This window comes from Alosa sapidissima, chromosome 14 (genome assembly GCF_018492685.1).
Source record: "Alosa sapidissima isolate fAloSap1 chromosome 14, fAloSap1.pri, whole genome shotgun sequence".
NCBI lineage: Eukaryota > Metazoa > Chordata > Actinopteri > Clupeiformes > Clupeidae > Alosa > Alosa sapidissima.
In genome coordinates, this window is record NC_055970.1 from 18,362,243 (window position 1) to 18,385,141 (window position 22,899).

Genomic DNA, 22,899 nt, shown 5'->3' on the forward strand with positions numbered 1-22,899 from the left:
GCCGGGGCCCCCTGGGGGACCGCGAGGGGGTGCCATGGGGGCCTCAGCAAGTTGGAAGGAAAAATAAAAGCAACAAATAAATACATTTGAAAATGTTTAAATGACTATGATTGGTTGTTATACAATGCCATTATAATAATTTGTCGCTTATCTGAACATTATATTTTCCATGATAATGGGAATAATAGTAGAGTGATATATCTCATATAGCAGAAAACCCCAAATGCAATTTGTACACACTGTATGCTCCATCGCGAAGTGCTTGTGGCTAAAATAATTATTAGGATTAGCTTAATGTATTTTTACATTTGCCGTAGTATTGTCGATGGGTTTAATAACACATCTGGTCCTTGGCCAGAACCTAGTGGTATTTGGGGGGCCTTGTCGTGGAAAAGTTTGAGAACCCCTGGGCTAGGCTATATGTCCAAACAACAGTTACCTACATGGTAATAATGATCATGGAGTAGGTTCATCATTGATTCATGTGTGAGGCAGCGTCCTTCCAGAGGCTATATGAAGAGTTTGGTTTCCAAATGCATCTCCATTTTTAAAAACATTAATAAGTCATGTTATTTAATTGTGTTTTTCAGGTAATACCAATAAAATTGCAATTTTGCTGTTTTGTTTGAGTAAAGATAAATATAAAGATAAATCAAATGACAATAACCCAATTACAGTTCCACTGACATCACCTGGAAAACAAAATGTAAAAAAAAAAAAAAAATGATTTATGAAAATTCATTGAAATGGAGGATATGGCGTTTTGGAACCAAATTCTTCATATGGACAAATCTGAGATCTAAACTTGAACCTGCAATGGTAACCGTTTCCATTGACCATCCTGACTACATGAGGTTGTGTTGGACCGATATGGAGTCTATGCATGCAGACCTCCTGGTGGAAAACATCATTGACATGTACAAACAGCAGTCGACCAGGTAAAGCAGTTACATAAAAAGATTCTTCATGTTAATTATAAAAAAAGGTAGGCCTAACCTGTATCAAATTGATTTGTAGTGCTAACCGTGAAGTTTGTAGTGCTAGAGGGCAGCCGTGGCCCACTGGTTAGCACTCTGGACTTGTAACCGGAGGGTTGCCGGTTCGAGCCCCGACCAGTGGGCCACGGCAGAAGTGCCCTTGACCAAGGCACCTAAACCCTCACTGCTCCCCGAGCGCCGCTGTTGATGCAGGCAGCTCACTGCGCCGGGATTAGTGTGTGCTTCACCTCACTGTGTGCTGTGTTTCACTAATTCACGGATTGGGTTAAATGCAGAAACCAAATTTCCCTCACAGGATCAAAAGAGTATATATAAAAAAAATGTAAGTTAACATTGGCTTTACCTACTTCTTAATGCATGAACAGAGGGAGTGGGAGTTATTTGCTTCATTCTCTGTTGCAGACTTCAGATGGCTTAAACCATCCAGGCATACCAGGCAAGCACAACATTGTCAAGTCAAATCTATTTAATTTACAGAGCCACTGGCTTTATCTGAGTCACAAATAACTCAATGTCGCACAAATGTGTGAAAAAACTCTTTCAGTTCAGACTGACATCTTGGAGAAATTGCAAGAAAATCTTGGAGGTTTTCTTGAGCACATTGATTCTACTATACGAGAGGTGGAGGCCTCAAGCTATTAAGGGTGTGTAGGCTATGGTACATATGATTGCAAAAGGCTCCAGTTGTTAATGTGGTCTTATCAGACACAATCTTGAACAGATATTTTACACAAGTGTACTCAAGGGCATGCCTACAAATTCATCAAATCATTGCAGGTTCACTGAGGCATTCAGCAACTTCCTGTGCAGTGTGGTTTCTGAGAATTTGATGAGGTTGGCTTCCTTGCAGACTCTGTGGCGTGAAGTGTGGGAAGTAGGACAGCCGACAGCGGACGGATGTAGAAACCCACATATCAATGTCTATTGACTTCACTTCACAACTGTCTCCATCACTGTGCCATGTGTCCCAATGGCCCAGGGTGTGCTTGAAGGTAGCTTGACACAAATGAAGTGAAGGGTGCTTATCGGTTATTCTGTTTGAATATTTGCAGGTTGATAAATGAAGTAGTAACTAAACAGTGGGGAGAAGGAAGGAAGTTTAGAGCACTGCCTCTGTTGTATGTAATCCAAATAAGGTCTTTCACGCTTTTTCAGCTGTAAGGTGAGGTGAGTCTTTTGAACGCAAACCATATAGGAAAGGTCCCAGCCAGCTACTAGCCGTGGATGAATGAATTCTAGAATTCGAGACTATGAATTCTATGAACGAATTCAAATCACAGGTGATGAAATGTTTCACCTTCAGGTGAACCTGTGGTCGTCGGCTACTTACTGGCTCATTGCAAGAATATCATTGTTTTTTACTTCTTAGAACACAATCCCCTTTAACATTTATAACTAAAATAAACTATTTTCTCACGTCACCTCAAACTGATACACAGACATTAAATATGCTGCTTAGTATAAAGTGCTTGTTTTTCCATTTGTCAAGCGCTAAAATTAGTATATTTTATGTGAAAAGAACTTAATTCTCATAAGAAAATGGTAGTCCAAACATTGTGCATTTCATTCCTTCCTTGAAAGTGATCTTAAAACATATTATTGTGCATGCTACCCTAACGCAGGCCGATGAAGCTCTGTGGCACATGACCGACAGACATGTTAAACAGGATCTTGGCTCCCACCCTGACAGACTCCTGCTCTGGCAGCACTCCTGGCTCAGGTCCAATGTACACGGTCCCTCTGCAAGTGGAGACGGTTTAGTGTTTCCCCTCCATGTCCGGACCGCCATGCTCCGCCTAGCCAGCCAACAATACAGTATGGACGTCTGTGGCGTTCCATGTGCCCTGTGCTACAGGGATTAACAGATCACAAGTAACAGACCCAGCCAGGTCTGCAAATTTAAAAAAAAAAAAAAAAGGAGAGAGAAGAAAAAAAGAACATGCATGAAGTGGGAAATGACAAAGGCTGTGTTGGGAACGCATCACAGAAACACGTCTGGGTGAGATTCCATGCATCCTTTATTCCTTTATGAGCAAGACGACATCCATTGTTGCTGCTTTGAGGCAACAAAAGCCAACATGAAGAACATTAATCTGTCTCACGGCACATTTAAGGCTTTTTGATTTTTATAGTCAAAACTTACACTAACAACATTTTGTACCACCTAGGTTTTCTGCATTATAGTTGCATACAGTTATTCCAGTGTCAAAAAAATCAAGAAGGCTATATACCATTATTCATGTATTACATGTCTATAGATGAGATAGGTGTATAGTTAATTATCTTACAAACCAGCATTTAAAGAGGTGTAAATAGATTCAGTTACTGGAAACACTGTAAAAACATCAGTATCAAAAGCAACAGGGCTCCATTTGATTCATCTTCAGTCATTCCCTAAAAAGGTATATTTAAAAAAACAAAAAACAAAAAAAAAAAAAACATTAAGGAGCAATATTATAGACTAGAGGGCTCATTTCTTCCATCATCAGACCACTTCAATCATGACAAAGAACAACAACAACATTCCATGACACAATAGTCAAATCAGCACCCCCCCGGACATCACCTTACAGCAACACGATAATGAAGTGAAATTTTACCCATCACAAATCCCTTTTCCAGAAAAAAAAAAAAATCCTTAATCCTTCAAATGTCATATCCAGCATCGATGACAACCTAATAACAGTCATTTCTCCTCTTGTTGAGGATTCCCCCCCCTTCAGCAGACAATCAGCAGCAGCCAAAAAAATAAAAATAAAAAAATCCAAAAATTGTGATGGCCCTATGTTATTCACCAGACATCTATACATTTGAAAATGCCAAGTTGTCCTGTAGCTAAAGCAGGACCTCCATAACTGAGAAGAGGTTCAGCGTTTTTAAGGGGAGTGAATTAGATGTTGAGGATTCAGCAAAAAACTGCAGCAGCTGAGAGATGGCTCTATGTGGTCAGTATGTAGTCCTGTACCTTGGTGGAGCAAAGTCCGGTTTCACAGTGATTTATCCAACAAATAGCAGCTAGCAGTACCCCCTTCTCAAAAACATCATGGAAACCCCACATCCTAGATTTTATTAAAAGGAATGTTGGAGCAAAATGTCAAAGGACATAAGGCTTTTGATGTAGTGTCAATCCTTCTCGACACCCCCCCCAAAAAAAAAAAAAAAAATTAAACATGGTTCCACACTGATTTGTACACACCATCATGTCATGAATTATTTGGAGGCGACACATAGCACATGCCCAGATAAGAGAGCCCTGATTGCCGCAGTTAAATGAAGCATCATATCTCAGAGCTGAAAACCCCAAAAGATTACCCTCCCGATCCCACAAAACACATTCCCGTAACCTTACCAAGCCCACAGTACATGGTGATACTTCAATCAGGAGCCATTTCCGCAGGTGTTCCAGTTGTCAGCACAGCTTAAGATTCTCATTGAGGAGTGTTCCCTGGGTAGTGTAGTCATACCACATACACACCACACACTGGCCATGTCAGTTAAAAAACAAACAAAAAAACATTGAATTCCTCTCATTTTCTGCAAGGAGATTAAAATGGAATGCCAAGAAAATCAACAAATGAAAAAAAAAAAAAAAAACACATCAGAACATAAAGAGCAATCACCTGAAAATTTCAGCACAAAAAAGTGCATCCGTTTACCCTGCATGGGTAGTCAACAAAATCAATCAAAGGGAGAGAAAATAATACAACAAAACAAAACATTTAATACGCAAGTGAGGTGCAAAAAATGTCAGTGTTCTTTGTCAGGTATATAAAAAAAGAATACAAAGTCACTTCAAAATTATTTAAAATGTATTTTCCTCTCCTCCCCCATCCAGTCACAACCCCAACACAGACAAAATGGGCAATCAATGATCATATCTTCAAGAGGCTGGGGAAATGTTCAGCTTTCGGTAGCAAGTGCAAAATACCGATCAGATCCTCCAACCCCCTTTTCACGGAGGACCAGATCAAATATGTGCGTTAGGGTCTACTGACTGAACATGGGCTGGGGGAGGGGGAGGTGAGAGTGTGTGTGTGTGTGTGTGTGTGTGGGGGGGGGGGGGGGGTGTTATAGGTGTGTGTTGGTGCAGGGGCGGTGGATGGCAGCGGGGGTCTTCAGGAGGCGGGCAGCTCAAAGGAGATGAACTGTTTGAGTCGCTCCAGGTATTGAGCGTAGAGCTCAATGTCGTTGTGGCCAGCTCCCTCCACCCACAGAGGCTCCACGGCGCGAGGGCAGCGCTCGTAAATGGCCAGGCCGTGTGAGAAGTCGATGACCTCGTCCTCCGTGCCGTGAATGACCAGCACAGGAGATGCCACCTTGGACACCTTGTCAATACTGAAAATAGAAAGAAAGAAAGAAAGAAAGAAAGAAAGAAAGAAAGAAAGAAAGAAAGAAAGAAAGAAAGAAAGAAAGAAAGAAAGAAAGAAAGAAAGAAAGAAAGAAAGAAAGAAAGAAAGAAAGAAAGAAAGAACAAATGATTGAATAACCACTGCTGTTCCATAGTATATTTTTCTACTTAACTTTTCGTTCCTCACTGCTAGAAAGGATGAGAGAGAAGGATGAGCACTTCAAAGAGAAACAAAACTCTTTTTCTTTGCACATTTGTTTTTTTGTTTTTTTTTTGGCCTGACGAGATAACGAATGTTCTTGCCAAAAAAAAAAAAAAAAAAAAAAAACTGAGCCTGTATCGAACAACACAAACATTCATTCAAAGCTGCAAAGTGCCTCTATGTGTGTGGGCGGGCGATTGTGTCTGTCTTAAATGTGTCAAATCACATGTTTGCATACTTAGACAGAAACTAGGAAAGGAAAAGGAAAAGCACAAACAAGTCGCAATGTGAGGACCTGAAAAAAAGGTGCATAAATGTCCCATTTTATGCTCGGTAGTCACCGTACTCCCGCTGAGGATGTTCCGTGGGGGGATGAGAGTCTGGGCCCGGGGCCTCGTGCTACCTCTCTAACAGCTTCATTTCAATTATGCATACTAATTAATTTAGCTCACTGCATGACTAATTGTTGCTTATCTGTCTCCTTAGAGAGCGGCGACTCTGAAATTGGGGTTAGGTAGGAGATTAATGTATGGACAGAGTGACGGAGTAATTACATTCTAGACAGACGAAGACAATTATCTAAACAGTGCGAAACAGAGTCAGCAGCATTGATTCCATTCACACGGATGGGAGCGCGATAAAGGGGGCTTTCATCTCTCTGCGTGGATTGGATCCTGTGCTGTGCAAGGTGCATAATAAAGAGAGCAGTGCCTGCTCTTCTGGATATTGGTAGGGAGTGCAGAGAAAGAGAGAGAAAAAAAGAGAGAAAGAAAGAAAGAAAGAAAGAAAGAAAGAAAGAAAGAAAGAGAGAGCTGAAACGGTGGGGTAAAAAAGACAGAGAGGAATGTTTGTATAAAAGTTTTAAAGATCCAAGCAGGGGGAAAGCGATATTCCACGTGTGGCACAGTGACCCTGTCTGTGAGATCCCTGCCGTTCTCTTTAAGCCGAACCTCTAAATTCTTCACTGCCGTTCTTTTTGGTTCCATCCCGATATCTCGCCCGCTGATTGCTTTCCCTCCCAGCACCATCCCTCATGGGCTCCTTAACACGCACACTCATACACATCACAAAAGCATACACTATTAGAGAGAGACATGGACACTTTAAGCCCAGAAAGAAAAAAAAAGCACAAGTGTGGCACAATGACAACATTGTTATGCGCACACTGTGTGAAGCCTGAAAGAAAAATGGGAGATGCCAGAGTGACTGGGCTTTCCGAGCTCCAGTGAAGCATCTGGAGCTCCGAGCTGCCAAAAGCAACATCAAAATTTAGCACCACACTTGCCTCTTCCCTTTTCCCCTGGACGAGGGTGAGGCTGAGGGGGGGGGGGGGGGGAAGCTCATCTGACACCTTTTCACCGTGGATGCACTTAATATTCCAAACCATTCCACACTGCAGCCAAGCGAAATCTTTGGAGACGGCCGACTCATTAAAGTTTCATAAAGTCTCGACTGTCCATTCACAATTCTTTCGCACATGGCGGCATTAAGCCTGGCGTTTAGTAGCAAGAGATCTGATTGTGGCTCTGGATGGTGCAATGGACAGAGACACATACACACAGAAAGGCACAATCTTCCTGGTACTGTCAGTACTCTGCCCACTGACACCAAGATATGTCTCATGAGAAGTTGAAAGACCACTGGACAGCAGAGGAAAATATAGGCCACACACACTCACTCACTCACTCCTTAGAAGTTCAGCTCTTTTGACAACACCAGGAGTTGGGTAATGCAGAATCAATTATGGCTGCTCTCTCCACCATCACCTAAGGCCTCAACAGATACCTTTAAAAAAACAAAACACCTGAGCGCATCAATACGATGCCCTATCCCGACCCACATGCCTATTTGCTTGGCATCAAAGCGTGTTGGCGCCCGATCCCATTAGCATGGCCTAACTGCACATTCATTACAGACGTGGTCCGCGAACGGACATCGCCCCATTAGCACACAGACATTTCAATTGCTCACTACAGAGAAGTCATTACAAAAGCTCCAGCATAAGCAGGCACTGGAAGAGAGAAAAAGTATCTAGGATCTATTCATCAAAGAGGAGGAGAAGGGAGAGGGGATAGTGACAGACAGAGCAGTGAGAGAGAGAGAGAGAGAGAGTAACAATCGGAATATAATGAAGTGTTTACCCTGTAGCTACCATTAATTCCACTTCCACCCAGAGTGAGTGAGTGAGGCAAAGCAGCCTGAAGAGAAAAGAATGAATTCTGGGTCAGCCTTCTTTCTGTTGACTTGTTTTGCAGACTTGTGATCATTGTGACTAGCTTGACTAAAAAAAAACTCTGAAAGGATAAAGCCAGGGGCAGACAGTATCTTTTGCTCGGAGATTACAACCGAAGTTCGTCGCAATTACTGCCACAATAAGACCCCAGATTCAGACCACTTAAATCATTTCTGCTTGGAAAATGCCAGCCTCATGTGTGAGTGGCTATAGGACATCACAAAAGAATCGAATTTCAGGAGAGCTTCTAAACCTACTCTCAGCAAACCCTTTACCAAGATCCCTCAAATGGAAAGGCTTCAGAATCTTCCAGGAATATTGTCAACCAACAATTCACTTTTATGTTAAGAGCACAAAAGCATGTGATGATATGAAGGATCACTATCAAAGTGACGGATTATAGGGAGCCAAATAAAACAGCGGATGATTAGAGTAATAGCTTGATTATAATGAACTCCACACAAACACCTTTATCCAAAAAATGTGGTCCAATTGTGCAAATCTAATGAGGTAGTGATAAAATGCCAGTATGTTAATTTGTTTGAGGCTGTAATGTTTACATGGCATCACTTCTTCTGTTCAAAGCTGTAACTGATTTAAAACAAACTCTAGACATTCTAACCATTTTAAACAAATAAGTATTGGATAATGTATTGCCAATGCATTGCTTATTATACAGCTACTTGCCAAAACAAGAGAGGATAATTCACACAGATTTGTTTTTAAATTATTTTGTTACCCCTTTTTGTGGTTTCCGCTGAGGGAAAACAAAATAGTTCTCATGCAAATAGAAGGTGAAAGTTTCAGGTGTTGCATAACAATGTATTATTTCAATGTTCTGTTGTGAAAAGTGAACTTGCATAAGAAATATCAGTAATTGCTTACTTACTTTCAGTTTCACAAATGATGATATGAAGGTCTTTTTTTTTTTTTACATTTTCATAGGGTTTATATTATGGACAATGATCCTACTCCATTCAAGTGAAATGAAAGCCACATAATCAACTGTTGGCTGCTGGCTCAGAAGCTTTGTTTGTAGTTTTTACAATAAATGTCAAGTACATGTAGGCTTTTAACTGCCAACATACAAAGATCATTCAAGGCCTGTAATTCTGAGGAATCCTTTCATTTGGATAAACATGCATGCCGATCATGACCAATGTACATGTTGTTGTTGTTCATGTCACTAGGGGCATACTTCTGACAGCTTCTGCACTACAGTGTGCGATTACTACAATTAGCAAGAAATCAATTGAACAGGCTACAGAGCAAAGACAAATTGCATGGTTCTCTTTTGCCATTTCCAGCCCCCCCACCCCACCCCCACCCACCCACCCCCCAACAAAACAAACACACAAACATGTTGTGAGCCCTGACTGAGTCCTGCTCAGGCTAGCCCAGCCTCTACAGCTCATTTGCTTGTGCTTGTTATTCTGCGTGTGTACCACACAGGTCTGGGATCAAAAGCTCATTCACCTGCTGATATTAAAAAATGGCTGGCCAGGGCTCCTTCAAATCTCTGCACAGGCGCTCCAGTGGCGGGTCTCATTAAAGCCCAGTCGAGTGTACAGTGTGCCATGCTCTCAGCACGGCGGGGGACCAGTACTGTGAATTAAAATTCACACGCGTGTCCGAAATCACACACGTGCACTTGCTTTGATCTTTGGAGGGGTCTCTAAAACGCTTAACGCGCAACAAACTTGAACCGCACTTAAATCAACAGCGTGTGAAAGCGCTAGCCACGCGACGCCTGTTTGAGGAAGGTATTCAGACAGAACAGGGCACCAGCACGTGTCATCCTCCTTAAGACTTCAAAACAAAAATGTAATCTTCATCTCAAAGGACCGCTACAGTTTCCACAACCCAGCACTGGCCAGACCATTGAAAAACAGAGCTGTCCTCTTAGCTGAGAAATGGCTTTTGTAAAGAGGAAAAACAGGTCCTCCTACCTGAAAAATGCCGAAAAACACATTAAGTGATAAATGGCGTGCTGTAAGGCGATATGAAAACACAGTGGCCAAGTCTGAAGTGGAGCCCATACAAAAGTGCTCCATCACATCCTGTCCACTCAATGGAGACGGCTCTCTGATTGAGGCTCTGCGCGCTCACGCAGCTGAGGCCTCAAATGTCATGTTTACACTTTATCTCTAGCGCCAGACGTGGCAGCTAGACGCAACGAGCATCTCCAGACGCACACACAAAACACAAACGTGCTCACACACACACACACACTTCAAAAGCTGTGGCACAATACATCAAAGATCCTGGTAAGGTGTGTGCTACACTTCTCTAGCTGCCACTCACCTCTCCCACCCAGAGAAAAAATAAAAAAAATGTTTAGACTCTCAGGAGGCAGTCTCTTTCCGAAGAGATGAGGAGACGGTGTTAATAGCACACTAGTTTGCTGTGATCCGCTGCACCAACACGTCAGTTTAATATTCATTATTTCTGTATGATTATTTTTTTAATAGATCGCCTCAAATTGCCTTCTCTTCATCTGTGGAAATGCATAATGTAGCAAAGCACGCAATATATCCTGACTACATTCTCCTTGTGCTTATAAGTCTGGAGAGCTCACTGTCAGGTCTGCTAAGGATAGAACACTAGTGGTGCCTCTTCCACCTGCTGCCAGCGAACGATAGGCAGAACTAAATCTCTCTGGCTGTCATCGAGAAGGCCGAGGAACTGATGTGACAGATGTCATGGTGTTAATTGCCAACTCATCGTCTCCAGGCCGCCATGCCAAAATAATCCCTCTAAAGATTTTTCGGAGAGCGATGATTCCTCCGAGTAGTGTAGGATAGCAATGTGAGCAGGCAATCCCCTAGCCATTCAGCCCTCCACACTGGCCCCCTCCCTCAAACTAGGCTCAAAACTAATATCACAATATTTCATGCTATTTATGGCGATAATGATATATGTTTTGTTTGTTGTGTTTGCACGGCGATCATGACTGTAAGCTGAGGTGAAGGTGAGGAAAAAACAGTGGTGTGTAAAGAACTAATGAGGATATGAAAATGGTACACTCATGCACAGTTCCACCTGCGCATAGCCAGCCAAGCACCCACAAAATGAAATAGCCTAGACAAGAAATCTGGATCAAAAGAACTCCTGGACTGCTGTGTGGTTCCATAAACGCTTGATTACTTGGGCACAAGCTGAGCTCGGCTTCATAAAAAGGCCTGGCGCACATTACGAGGTGCTAAGTTAAAGCAGGACCTCGGTGACGTCGCCGCCCGACTTTCAAAGCAAACGTCTATTTTCAGTGGCACAACAAAGAGCAAAGGGGCAGCTGAAACATGCTGAGGGCAGCCAATGTGATGGGGAGAGAATGCTGGAGCGAGGCTGTGTGCGCGGAACCTCATTGGCGTGTTGAAGCCCGTGTGAGAGAGGCACTAGAGCACTTTGTAAGAGCATGGCTCGGCGGACAAAAAAAAAAACATAGGGCTACGTGTCGTGTAAATGCATTCCAAATCACACATAATGACACGATGGAAAGCCAGAGATATCCTGATGATAATGGACATCCAAACTAAACGTGTGTGTGTCTGTGTGTGCTTGCACAAGTCAAAAGTTGGGTGTGTGTATTTTTCACTGAAAGGAGTAAATTGGCTTTGTGGCAGGAAGAGGGCGGAGAACCTGGCTGAGCTGACAGGGGAAAAACATGAGAGCAGCAGACGGTGTTTCTGCTGAGGTAGTGCACTGGCTGGGGTCAGCGCACTGCGAGAGTACGAGCACCTGCGCTGCGGACCGCGGCAGCCAGCCTCTAAAACCACACCAATCAGCCAGCACCACTCACCTGGGGAAGGCATCAAAGCAGTAAGTCTTGCGGGTGTCAGGGAAGGCAACGCGCAGGCCGGACATGAGCGGGGAGTGCAGGATGACGGCAGCACATTCATAACGGGACGCCAGGTCCACCGTGGGCACCGTGCCAATGCTCTGGCCGTAAAGGATGATGTTCTCTGGCGTCACTCCATACCTGAGGGCACAGGGGAGGGAGAAGGGCACAGGGGTGGGAGAAGGGCACAGGGGTGGGAGAAGGGCACAGGGGTGGGAGAAGGGGGGTGGGGGGGGGTTGTGAGGCAACTCTGCTCAGTCATAGATTTTCAGTTAAAAAAAAAATAATAAGTCTCCACCTGAACAAGAGTTTAAATAAAAGCAGACCAAAAAGAGATCAAATAACATGATTAGCATTAAGGCTCCAGATGCTAGCTAAAGTAAACCACCCTTTAAAAACAGCAGTAAATCTTGTTGAACCAGACAGTGTTACCCAACATGAGCTTAAATTGCACCGCTCTGTCTGAACACAGGGCTGCATGGCACGCTTCAATAAATACCCAAGTAAACTGTCAAAACAAAGACTTTCACTGCTAAACACAAGGTGAGGAAAGAAGAAGGGCTTGTGTATGTCCTGGAGCAGGTAGATGTCAGCAGTGGTTGTTTTTATTGGACATTTTTAAGATGTGCTCAGAGTGGCCTCCCTGACAGCTGTCAGGACTTAATGCCGTCACGCCGATCTCGGGCAAGGGCTCTGTGCGTCTTAATAAAGCGCAGGCCCCTCAGAGAGGCACTCGCGGAACGGCTCCATTCCTCTCGTGTCACTCGCCCTGGCGTTCCTGGCACGCTCATGTGAGAGCGAGCGCGAGAGCCGGGCTCTGTCCTGGAGGAGCGAGCTGCAACTCAATCACAGTTGGCAACGCACAGCATGTCAGGTATGCGGGGTGTTTCAGGCTAAACGGTGCCACTTTTGATATCTGACCGCCCTGGGGGCTGGCGGTCGCCTCAGCTGGGCAGGCCCTACAAGCCGAGAAGGACCCGCCGGTCCCTGCGGGCCCAGGTGAGGATGTTCGACAAAACTGAAGCAGCTGGAGATGAGCTATATTTGTGACTAAAGTATATTTGTGACTCCACCAAAAGGAAGTCCCCTTATTAGAGGGAACTAACGACTGGTCATGTTATTGACCGCATCTACTTTGCCCTGTAATATGCATACAGGAAGGCAAAGCATTCCTTCTGCTGTAAAAGGACACTTTAGTACTAGTAGCAGGCAGATAATGCAGGTCTTCTTCATTTCTTGACTGCATTTCAAACCCAACTACAACCTACAGAGGTTAAGTTGAGACGTGAGGGCTAACTTTGCATAAATAAAATGGACAAACAATGACTTCATCCTTGGCCCTCTTCTCATTGTCTAAAATGAGAGAGCGTGTAAGCTAATGAGATGAAACGATTGTGCTCCATAATTTGCAAATTAGCTTCAATAACCCTCCTTATCGTTACATGACCGTGAAACAGGACTACTATGCTAACCAACTGAACAATGTTATCTCTGGGATGATGATAGATGCCACTTCTGTAACCGAGGACACACAGTAGCCTCTGATGAGTGGAACAACTCTTCCTTTAATTTTTAACACTTGGAAAAGAATGACAACGCTTCCATGACTTCTACGTCAGGTTAATTACAATCAAAAGCCGAGTGTCTGGGAACCTAACCACCATTAGAAACCAAACCTCATATATGCAACATGAGCCAAATGACATTTGAAATTGCTACTCATCAGCAACCAAAAACCAAGAGATGGATTTAAGCAACGCAACAAAACTACCCTGACTATAGTGGATTGGGGCATTTCGCTGTGCATCTCTTTCAGCATCACATAACTATAACAGCAGGGATATAGGCCTATTGCTACTGTGCTGAGAGCTATGCAAAGAGCATAATTTACATCACAGTGTAATGGAAATAAAGAGAGAGTAGTTTCTTCACAAAGCAAGCCAAGTGAACCGCAAGTGCTTTGAAAACACTGTGCTCGGCCAAACCACATTCATCCAATGATCTGGCTTTGCCACGAGCCATGCAATCACACAGATCTTAATGTCTGTTTGGGTGCCAAAGGTGGATTGCTTTGATTACACTGATGCCATTGTGGTACCCGGGGCTGTGGCTGCAGAGATGGAGAAGGAAAAACACATTTAGGGTCAAATAATATGTTGCTAACAGTGTGCGCAGATCAAGATTAGAGGGTGGAGAGCTGATCTGGAGGTAATTTGGTAATAGATGAGAGGGACTGGCTGGCAGAAATCAGCACCCTTTTCCAGGTCAGCAAAACAAAGCTATTTTCACATTTCCCTCAAATGAGGAATTGATCGTTAAAATCTCCCTTTTGTGCGGGTGTCATTATGTTTGGGGTGGGGGGGAGCGACAAACTTGCAGATGTTTAGATGAAGAAGCTTGTCCAAATAGAGGCTGCCCCAGACGGAAAGCTATTGAAAGCACAGGCTCAGCAGATGCCATGTTTCCGTGCACAAAAATGAGGGCAGTGAGCAATGGCCTGTCCAAACAAGCATGGCTATGGCTGTGTGGAACAACCTACGCAGGATCGGCACGGCACTGAAGCACGCTACAGCGAGCTGACAGCCAAGCGCTGAGCTGGGCCTACAGCCACTGCGGCACTCTTGGAGTGTGTGCGCGCACGCACACGCACACACGCACACACACAAAAACAACTCACACATGTGAATGGTTGGGATGGCTCAGGGAATAGCTCACTCTAAAGAAGGAAAATCCCAGGGCCCAAGTGTTTTCAATCTAGAATAATGTGTCCTCATACTGGAAGGTTCAACACTCCACACACGGCAGTCACTGTATGTCGAAAACAAACACTTGGCAAAATAAACAAAGCGGATGTATTTCCTTTCCCACTAAAGAGAAGAAACAACACCCGTTCCTGCAATGTTTTGGTTTAAGAAAGCAAGGCCACTCTCTTTGCATGAAAACTATGTGGCGTCTTTCCTTAATTTAAACATTAGCTAAGTCTGCCTCGTTTCTGCACAGGCATCCTCATGTTAATAACCAGATTAAATTTGCACACGTACGCAAATTCAGCACACACAGAATGGGAGAGTGGCTTAGACGACAATGCAGTCCTCATTTTTCCCAAAACATGACGAAGAAGTGTTTAAGGTCTCCAAGAAGAAATACTTTGCCCCGAGCGACTCTGAACTCAACGATTCACGTCTCGTCCTCGCTGGCTGGCGAGGTAAGCGGTGGCAGAGGGGAAATTCAACATGACATTCTCTTGGAATTTTATTTGAACTCCGGCTGGCATTTCTCAGAGAGAACCTATGACATTCTAGCATTTGAAATGGCAAACAGTGAAGTGATATACTCATTACCGAGTAGATCACGGTCGCTCCTTTAGCTCGGGAAGGACTCATCTCTACAGCCATACTGAAATGATGAGAGATTAACAATTAATCAAGTCCGTGCTGACTTGTAATTGATTTTCCTGAAGACCCCCTGCTGTATTGTAATGGCTGCTGCATCTGGAGACTCAAGGATTTTGCACAGGGGTAAAATCAGGATAGCCAATGTGTGTGTGTCTGTGTGTGGTCAGAGTTGAATAGAAGCTCAAGCCAATCTCAAGCAGGGATGATGTGGGAACACTATCCTCTTCTCCAAACACCTACTCTCAATTCAGCACAAGAAAAGACCCGGCAGAGAGAGAACAAACAGCGACAGAGCCACAGGACTGACCATCCCTCCTCCCTGCATTCATTAGCAATGATGACCCCCGCTGGCAAACAGGCTCACAATCACCTCAGCGCAGACCACACCACACGCAGCTCACCTTTGGTCACTCGGATTAAATATTAAAATGCCATCTGACTGGTGCTTTCATTCAATGCCTTTTTTTAATAGGGTGGTATGTGGGTTGCTGGAATTATGGAATGGAGTGAATGAACATGTCAAATTGCTTCAGATCATGTCACACCACGCAGAGAACAGAATATTAAATAACAAAAGCTCTGGTTTGGCAAGGTGATGCAACCAACACTAAACCGAAAAATAAACACTCTATGCACGCTTCATAATCGACCGTAAATTGATCGTAATATCTGGGTGCCACCATACACGTGAATGCGAAGAGGAAACTCTGCGCTTGATAACTTACACAGCACACGGTGAGACCTGATGAGTCACTAAACAGCAAACAATAAAGAGGCCGTCCAAAATGGTGGCAAATTAGAGATGAATTATCTTTAAGCTGCATCCTTAACACCCTTAACATGTCAAGACAGCTAAACAGGATTAGCGAGCATAGGTGCCACATACAAGCGTATCCAGCAGCATCCTTTAATACTTTCTTGGAAGTGCAAATGAATCCTCTGGCGACATGGTTCAGTGTACACTGCTGAAAGGGTACAAGCAGGCATGCTAATTAAGTCTCTAAAGCTGGGGCTTCCCTCTCCGTTACCAATTTAGGAATCACTTATTAGACACGTTATCAGCGGCTGACCACCACTGCAGGATAAGCACAAGTTAGTTAAAGTTTGCTTGCAGTTTTCAGGCATAAATATACAGCAGCAGCTGCAGCTATGGCTTTTACGTTGCTAAATGAACTGGACTCGATTCCTGGCTCGACTGAGGCTGCGTGCTTTTTTTTTGGTTTGTTTTATGAGCAATAAAATAAAAGCACAACAGCTAATAAAACACACAACACATAAGGCCCAGTCTGAGCAATTTGTTATACAATCTCTTCCACACAGCACTGAATTAGGTCTGGCTGACAAATTTTACAAATTCCATACGATCAGTCGAGAGAACTCAGTCGTATCCCACCCACAGTCGTCTTGCCAAGTCTTTTGCAGCCTGTCAAGACTGTGAGAAAGCAAATCAGCAGGGGTCTGGGCCGCGGAACATGCCCTTGTTAACACATCCGTGACAGGCATGCCTGGCCTAAGACAGATGATACGGACCCCTCCTCTCCTGCCTGTGAGAGGATAATTTACTGAGGTCCCACCTCAGGCCATAAACAAACAGCTTACTGAGCCAGTGGCTGAGGATGACCCCTTTAATTTAAAGTGTGACAGTGTTGTAACGGCATGATGTAAAATATCGAATGTACCCTCACTGACTCACAGAAGAAAAGGGTGTAAGTTAACAGCATCGTGGTATTCTTTAGTCAATTCAAGTCACATTTATTTATATAGCAATGCATTAAATGCAATGCAATTGACCCAAGGTGTTCACAGAAATAAAATAAAGTCTAAAAAAAGAATGTCAAGATGTGCAAGATTCAGTGGGAAATAAGGGACATTTTGATGCGGATGGCATGGATATGTACTGTATTCCTATGTACACAGCAAGTTGTAGCCTTAGCCTTAACAGAGCAGATATGATTTCAATCATGACCTCAATTACAGTGGTTGCAATCCAATTATTGCAGTGCTTCACTGTAATCTATCAGTCGACACTAACTAGGCTTTACCCATGCTAAGACTTAGATGGTTTATTTTATTTCCCCCACTGTTGAACCAGTGAATGCCTGGACATCCTTTCCTTCCACTCCATCATTATGAGGGCCTGACTGAATCATTAGGGGGTACCACAGGCAGACTCCACGACCGCCCTTATTACCTGCAGCTCTGTCTTCAGATTAAGGCTCACTCTGACTCTGGCTTGCTTCCTCTCTGCGAGCTGCTCCCAACACACTTGGGTGGCATTTGACAGGCCGACCCAATCCCGGCCCGTAAACCTTTCTCCGCAGCGCACCAGACACAGAGAAAAACAAGACGGCGACCCCCATGAGCACCCAGCCAGGTGTGCTCACCGCCCCGGCACAGCACACTGGAGCGTGGTGATGTCTTGTCTCTTCAGCGGCTGAAAATTGGGCTACAATTGGCTGCAACGCTGTTACCCGAGTCCGACCTCCGAGAGCCATCGGGCTGGAGAGGAGCAAGTAATTGAATCCAAGGACACTTCTCTGAGCACATTCTTCCCGACACAGATTTAAAAGCAATTGCATTGGGGAACAGAAAAGGGTGTTTCCTACACTTCTCCTTCAGTGACTCTACAATAGCAGGTGCTATAAAGATGTTATTTGAACCATTCAAAAGCCTTTAAGTGCAACCCACAATTCATACAATGTTTGCAATTTAAAATCACCCCTTCCTTGCTCCGCAGTCTGGATTTTCACAATAGTCATCCTCACCAGGATTCAGAGACCTGGTGTCCCACCGTCAGTAGCTTATCCTCTGCTGGGCTGCAGAGCGGAGCTGGAGAGCTTGGCGCTCACAGACTGTGCCCAGCCAGCCACCAGGTGCCAACCGCTGCCCTGCACCTGTGAACCGTCCCCTTATTAGGCTGTATTCCCTCTCACTGCACAAATAGTCACTCACACACCCACGCCAGAGGCTGGGAACAGATTGGAGCCCATGAGAGGCAGGGTTGGGCGGGGGTGGGGTGGGATGAGATGGGCTGGATTCAACAGCCACGGTAAGAAAAAAAAAATCTCCCTCCTACACTCTGACGAAAGCACACAAGCAGAGGGGGTTTTGTGTTATAAAAAAGGAGATTTCTCGCAAATCTATTTTGAGTGCCAACAAAAATAGCATGCTCACTTTCACGGCGAGTTTTACCTGGCACTGCCTTATCATAGGGAGCGGACCGTCCTTGAATTTCGATGGAATCGCATCATCATGCTTCGGAGGTGCGATACTCCCTAAGGGTTGAATGGGTAATAAATTGCTTAATGCTGGACTTCATTACGCCTCGCCCAACAATACTATTTGGCCCAATCAGATTATCAATCCCAATGGAAAGCTGATTGTAATTCATAGCTGAACTACCCAGAGTGCAATGGACTCTTTCTCAGTCCCTACACTCTTAAAAACCGGCAACACAAATGCCACCGAGTTCACGTCATAGTCTTGTCAAAGATCAAATCATTGAGCTGCAAACCAACCATGCAAGTCAAAGGCTATCCACAGCCTGGCAGGGAGCACCGGGAGCTCAGCATGGTCAGGGAGGAAACCATGGCGTCCAGCACTCTAATAAGAGGGAAGTGCTAGCGGTGACTTGGAGAGGAAGGCAAACACGGCCTTCAATGACGGGTGAACAGTGAAGGTTTTCAAGTGAGTGGTCCTTGTGGAAAAAGGCACTATAAAACACTTAGGGAGCAGGTGAGCAGTGTGCTTATCTATTAAGAGTAGTTTGTTCCTGCCACTTCAGTTACTTTTTACTCTGAGACCCTTAACGGACAAATCACTACAGAATATGATTAAAAATGCAGACAGAAAATGTCTTGACACAAGGTGAATCAAGCTAGCTTTGACCTGAGCAGACAATGTAACCAAAGTGAAAACATAGTTGTTCCTACCCAAACACAGAAAGTCGGTAATCGCCTATAGAGGGCCGCTCAGACAATGGCATTCGTCATGGTTATGTGTAGGGATGTAGCGGTATAAAAATTTAACCTTGCGGTTATAGTGACCAAAATTATCACGGTTTTCGGTATTATCGCGGCATTTTTAAGTGTGTTCAATATGTTCAGAAAGCACTAATAGGCCTACATAAGCTGAAATTGTTTCAAAAAGTGTGAAAGCATTTACTATATTACAAAATATAGGCAAAACCTGATCAAAAGTGCAACATTTAACCAGGGATGCTGGAGCTCATTTTCACCTGGGGGTGCTCTCATAGAGGGGGTGCTGAGGGAGGGTAAAAGATTGTTACTGAGGAGATTCTTTTATTCTGGTGCATTTTAAGGTGGCCTATTGCTACTATAGAGCATATTTTCATTCACATTCATTGGCCTACATCCTGACTGCACAAACAAACCTGGCTGAGCTGAGCATTCTTAATTCATAGCATAGCATTACCGTGGCATTGTGTGTTGTCCCATTCACTTTTTCCTAGGTCATGTTTAATTGGCTTTGTGCCACAGTTAAATCCATCAAGTAGATAACAGAATCAGTAGGGTACCAGTTTTGTTTCAGGCCTACTGTATGTCAAAAGCAGGTTTGGATGAAGCTGGGAAGGATTAAACACACGATTTCCACACCGTAGTAATCATCCGTAATAATTATGATATATGAAATAAAAACGGTAATTGTTATCGTCAACATTTTTATCGCGGTTTACCATTATACCGGTAATCGTTACATGCCATTAAAATGATTTTGGAAACATTATGTTTAACTATCCACAGTACATGGCAATGCATTAAGTCGACTTAGAAAACTTGGTTGGTCGGATCAGACTACAACCCCGATCTTCATAAGTAGATGTTCACATTAAGCCAATTAAAGTAATTTGTTGAGTGAAAACCTGAGTGTTAATACAGACTGATGGCAAAATTCACAAGTTCTTATTTCCAATAGCTAATACCTTGCCAACAGCTGGCAAACTCTTCAAGAGAGGAACTGCAAACGTGTCAGGTGTTGATAAAGGGTGCTAACATTTTTTTCCAAGCAACACCTTTTAAAGCCTTCATCTGTTTTGAAGGAATTAACATATAGGCAATAACCACTTTATTGGTCTTGCTTTACTTAAAAGGTATGTTCCCCTTGAACTATTTTTACCAAGGTATGATAAGGGCTGATAATTCCGCTTTGTTAATGTTTCACTGGTATGGGAAGAATTTGACTGAAACCGAGTGGTTTTCCCAGAGTGTAGTAAGTTCTACACAAAATGTTATGTTAATCATACCTAGGGCTTTTTTTTTTTTTTTTTTTAACTTGCATTTCAGCTCAGAGTAATATGTGAAAACAGACAAACTGTTCTGAACAAATGTCAAGCACGGTCATTTATCAATATTTTTGGGGAACTAACCGTTTTCACAGAAGATTTTACAGTAATCACATCATTATGATATCTATGAAAACCAAACATTCCAGGACCAGGATAATAATGGAATGGCTCAGAGAACGCAAGATGTTGTTTGCAAGATGTTGCTTTTGTTTTACAGGTCATCACCATCCAACCCAAAGGGCATGACACAACCAATCTGAACACCAATCAAGGGTGCACTGAATATACAAAATGTTTAATTTAGCTTAATTGCTTGAAGGACGCACAGTTATTTCCCTAGAGATTTACATTAAAAAAAATGATGCATCAGTTAACCTTGTCAAAAAGAATGTTAAGAGAGGTTGTGATAAATAAATAAAAATAGTCCCATATTTTTATATTGTCATAAAAATGGGTTTCCTATCATTTGGTCTTTTGAATCAAGCTGCATTACCATAAAGACACCAGCCCAAAATATAGCCGGAAGTGTGCCGCGACAACTCTGTCTAGATGGTCTCTGATAGACCAACTATTTGGATGAGGAACCAATGGTGATGGTTTGAGATGGCCTACATTCTCCTAGGAGCAAGAAGCACTATGAACAACAGAGAGAAACATATGCTCACTCAAATCAACATGTACTCTATATCTTCAGATCAGTGAGACTTACATAAAATACATCTAAACTCTATGGTCTGTTCAAGATTGTATGCCTGATGACCCAGTTTATTCCTTCAACTAAACAATTCTCCAGTCTAGGAACTACAGGTTTTCATGACAAAGGCATAACAAGGCAATTCAGTCAGGATGAGGGCTAAAATAAAATATCTAATAGAAAAACATATTTGTGGCTGACTGTATAATGTCTCCTCATTCTTCCCCACTGCAGCAGCAGTAAGTGCTTCTTGCTTCCCACACAATGAACAAAGGAGCGATTTCCTTCCAGCACTGGTCAATACTGGCCATCTTGGTACTTCTTCCCGTTGAGCTCTATTGTTGTCTACAAGCAGGAAGTCATCCCATAATGACTTCATCCCTCTAAACTACCGCTGAGTCTTCTTTCAGGAAGTAGCTTTCAACCGTGTGAGTAGCAGCACAGCTTGGACATGGTAGCTATTCAAATCACCCATCATGTGTGCCTTCCAGAATATAGTGAATAGATATACAATACAATGGACCAGGTGTATTAAAAGGAACTGCTTTCCTACAGTACCCCAGCCTGAATTAGGGGACAGGCCTACTCGTGAATAGGTATACAATTTAGTCTTCGTGAAATGCATCCTCCCTATGAAACGACTCAATCAGCATTATGTCTGAACTGAATAGTCATCGTCACAATTGACAAATGCTATAGCCAACAGTAATACTGCTGACAGCCATCATGTATGATCAGCGACGATCAAAACGACTGGTAGCAGACAGTAGAATGAGCAGTATTTTTAGATTACCCTTTTGTAAGTGGTTTACGTGACGTAGATGATGTAGCTATGGAGACAAAGAATAGCTAATGGTGATCTCCGACAAATGGATGCTGCCCTGTATCCCTATCTTGCAGATATGCAGTGTCAGTGGGCCCAATTCCAAGGCCCAGGGTCGTTGAGTTCATCTCTGTGGGAGACACCGTTAGCTTTACATAGCAGCTAAGCTGTTATTAGCATAAATTCGGAGTAGGTACTTACTTGTTCCTGAGAACTTGCCAGGCCGCTTCGATATCGGCATAAAGATTCTTCTCTGATGGTTTCCCACTGCTCACGCCATAACCAGAGTAATCGTAGGAGAATACATTGCAGTTGATTCTCGAGCCGAGGCCAATGTAGAAGCTGCACATCTGACCCAGGTCAACCGCGTTGCCGTGGGAAAACAGTAAAGTATACCGACTGTTTGGAGCACATCGGACGAACATGCATCCAACCCGGTTTCCTCTACTCGTCCGGGTGTTGAATACCTCGACTGCATCCAATTCACGTTGGGAATATTGCCAATCAGCACGTTCGGTTAAATGAAGGCTTGTCGTCCCATTTGCATCAGTGTGCACGGAGTATGTGGGCTCCGGTGGGAGAAATGCTAACTTAGCTGCAATACGACTTGGACAGGGCGGGCAGCAGAACAGCCAGCATAGTTCGCCGAGGGAGAAACCATTCATCCTAGGGCCTTGCTCGGGCATTGAGACTCAAAATTATTAATAGAAGCCCCTGACTTTGCAATAATGTGTTGATAAAAGGAATAGCAATACAATAATGCGCAATCTTCGGCCGGCAAATCAGCCAGCGAACGTTACCTGAATCGGCTATCGTTTGCTGGCTAGGCTAGCCAACAGTTCTGTATAGCTAATAGCAAAATAATGAGGTACAAAAACCCTTTGACATAACGAGCTGGTTGTTGTGGGTCGGCAAATGGTTAACGATATAATAACTAAGTGCAGAATGTTCGAGGTATTGGTTCCAGTATTATTCAAATTAATATACAACGAAAGGCTAACTAGCCTAAAACAATGTAAGCAGCCATGACTCCAGCTCGGCGAACGCCAAATATAGGACTTCC

General features: G+C 43.6%; 1 protein-coding gene across 1 annotated transcript; it reads right to left on the bottom strand.

The window, feature by feature from the left end:
• Positions 1-2,998: 2,998 nt before the first annotated feature.
• Positions 2,999-22,899, bottom strand: abhd17c (abhydrolase domain containing 17C, depalmitoylase). The gene is made up of 3 exons (XM_042061320.1): positions 22,038-22,899; positions 11,581-11,760; positions 2,999-5,333 (listed from the first exon to the last, which is right to left on the bottom strand). The coding sequence occupies exons 1-3, from the start codon at positions 22,520-22,522 to the stop codon at positions 5,114-5,116; spliced, it is 885 nt and encodes a 294-aa protein (XP_041917254.1). The 5' UTR covers positions 22,523-22,899; the 3' UTR covers positions 2,999-5,113.

Bases quoted from the DNA above. Each gene is read 5' to 3' on its own strand.
- abhd17c (XM_042061320.1), bottom strand. From the start codon at position 22,522: ATGCCCGAGCAAGGCCCTAGGATGAATGGTTTCTCCCTCGGCGAACTA. The intron at 11,761-22,037 runs GTAAGTACCTAC...CTGTGCCCTCAG, and splicing joins TGGCAAGTTCTCAGGAACAA to GTATGGAGTGACGCCAGAGA. The intron at 5,334-11,580 runs GTGAGTGGTGCT...TTCTATTTTCAG, and splicing joins TGCTTTGATGCCTTCCCCAG to TATTGACAAGGTGTCCAAGG.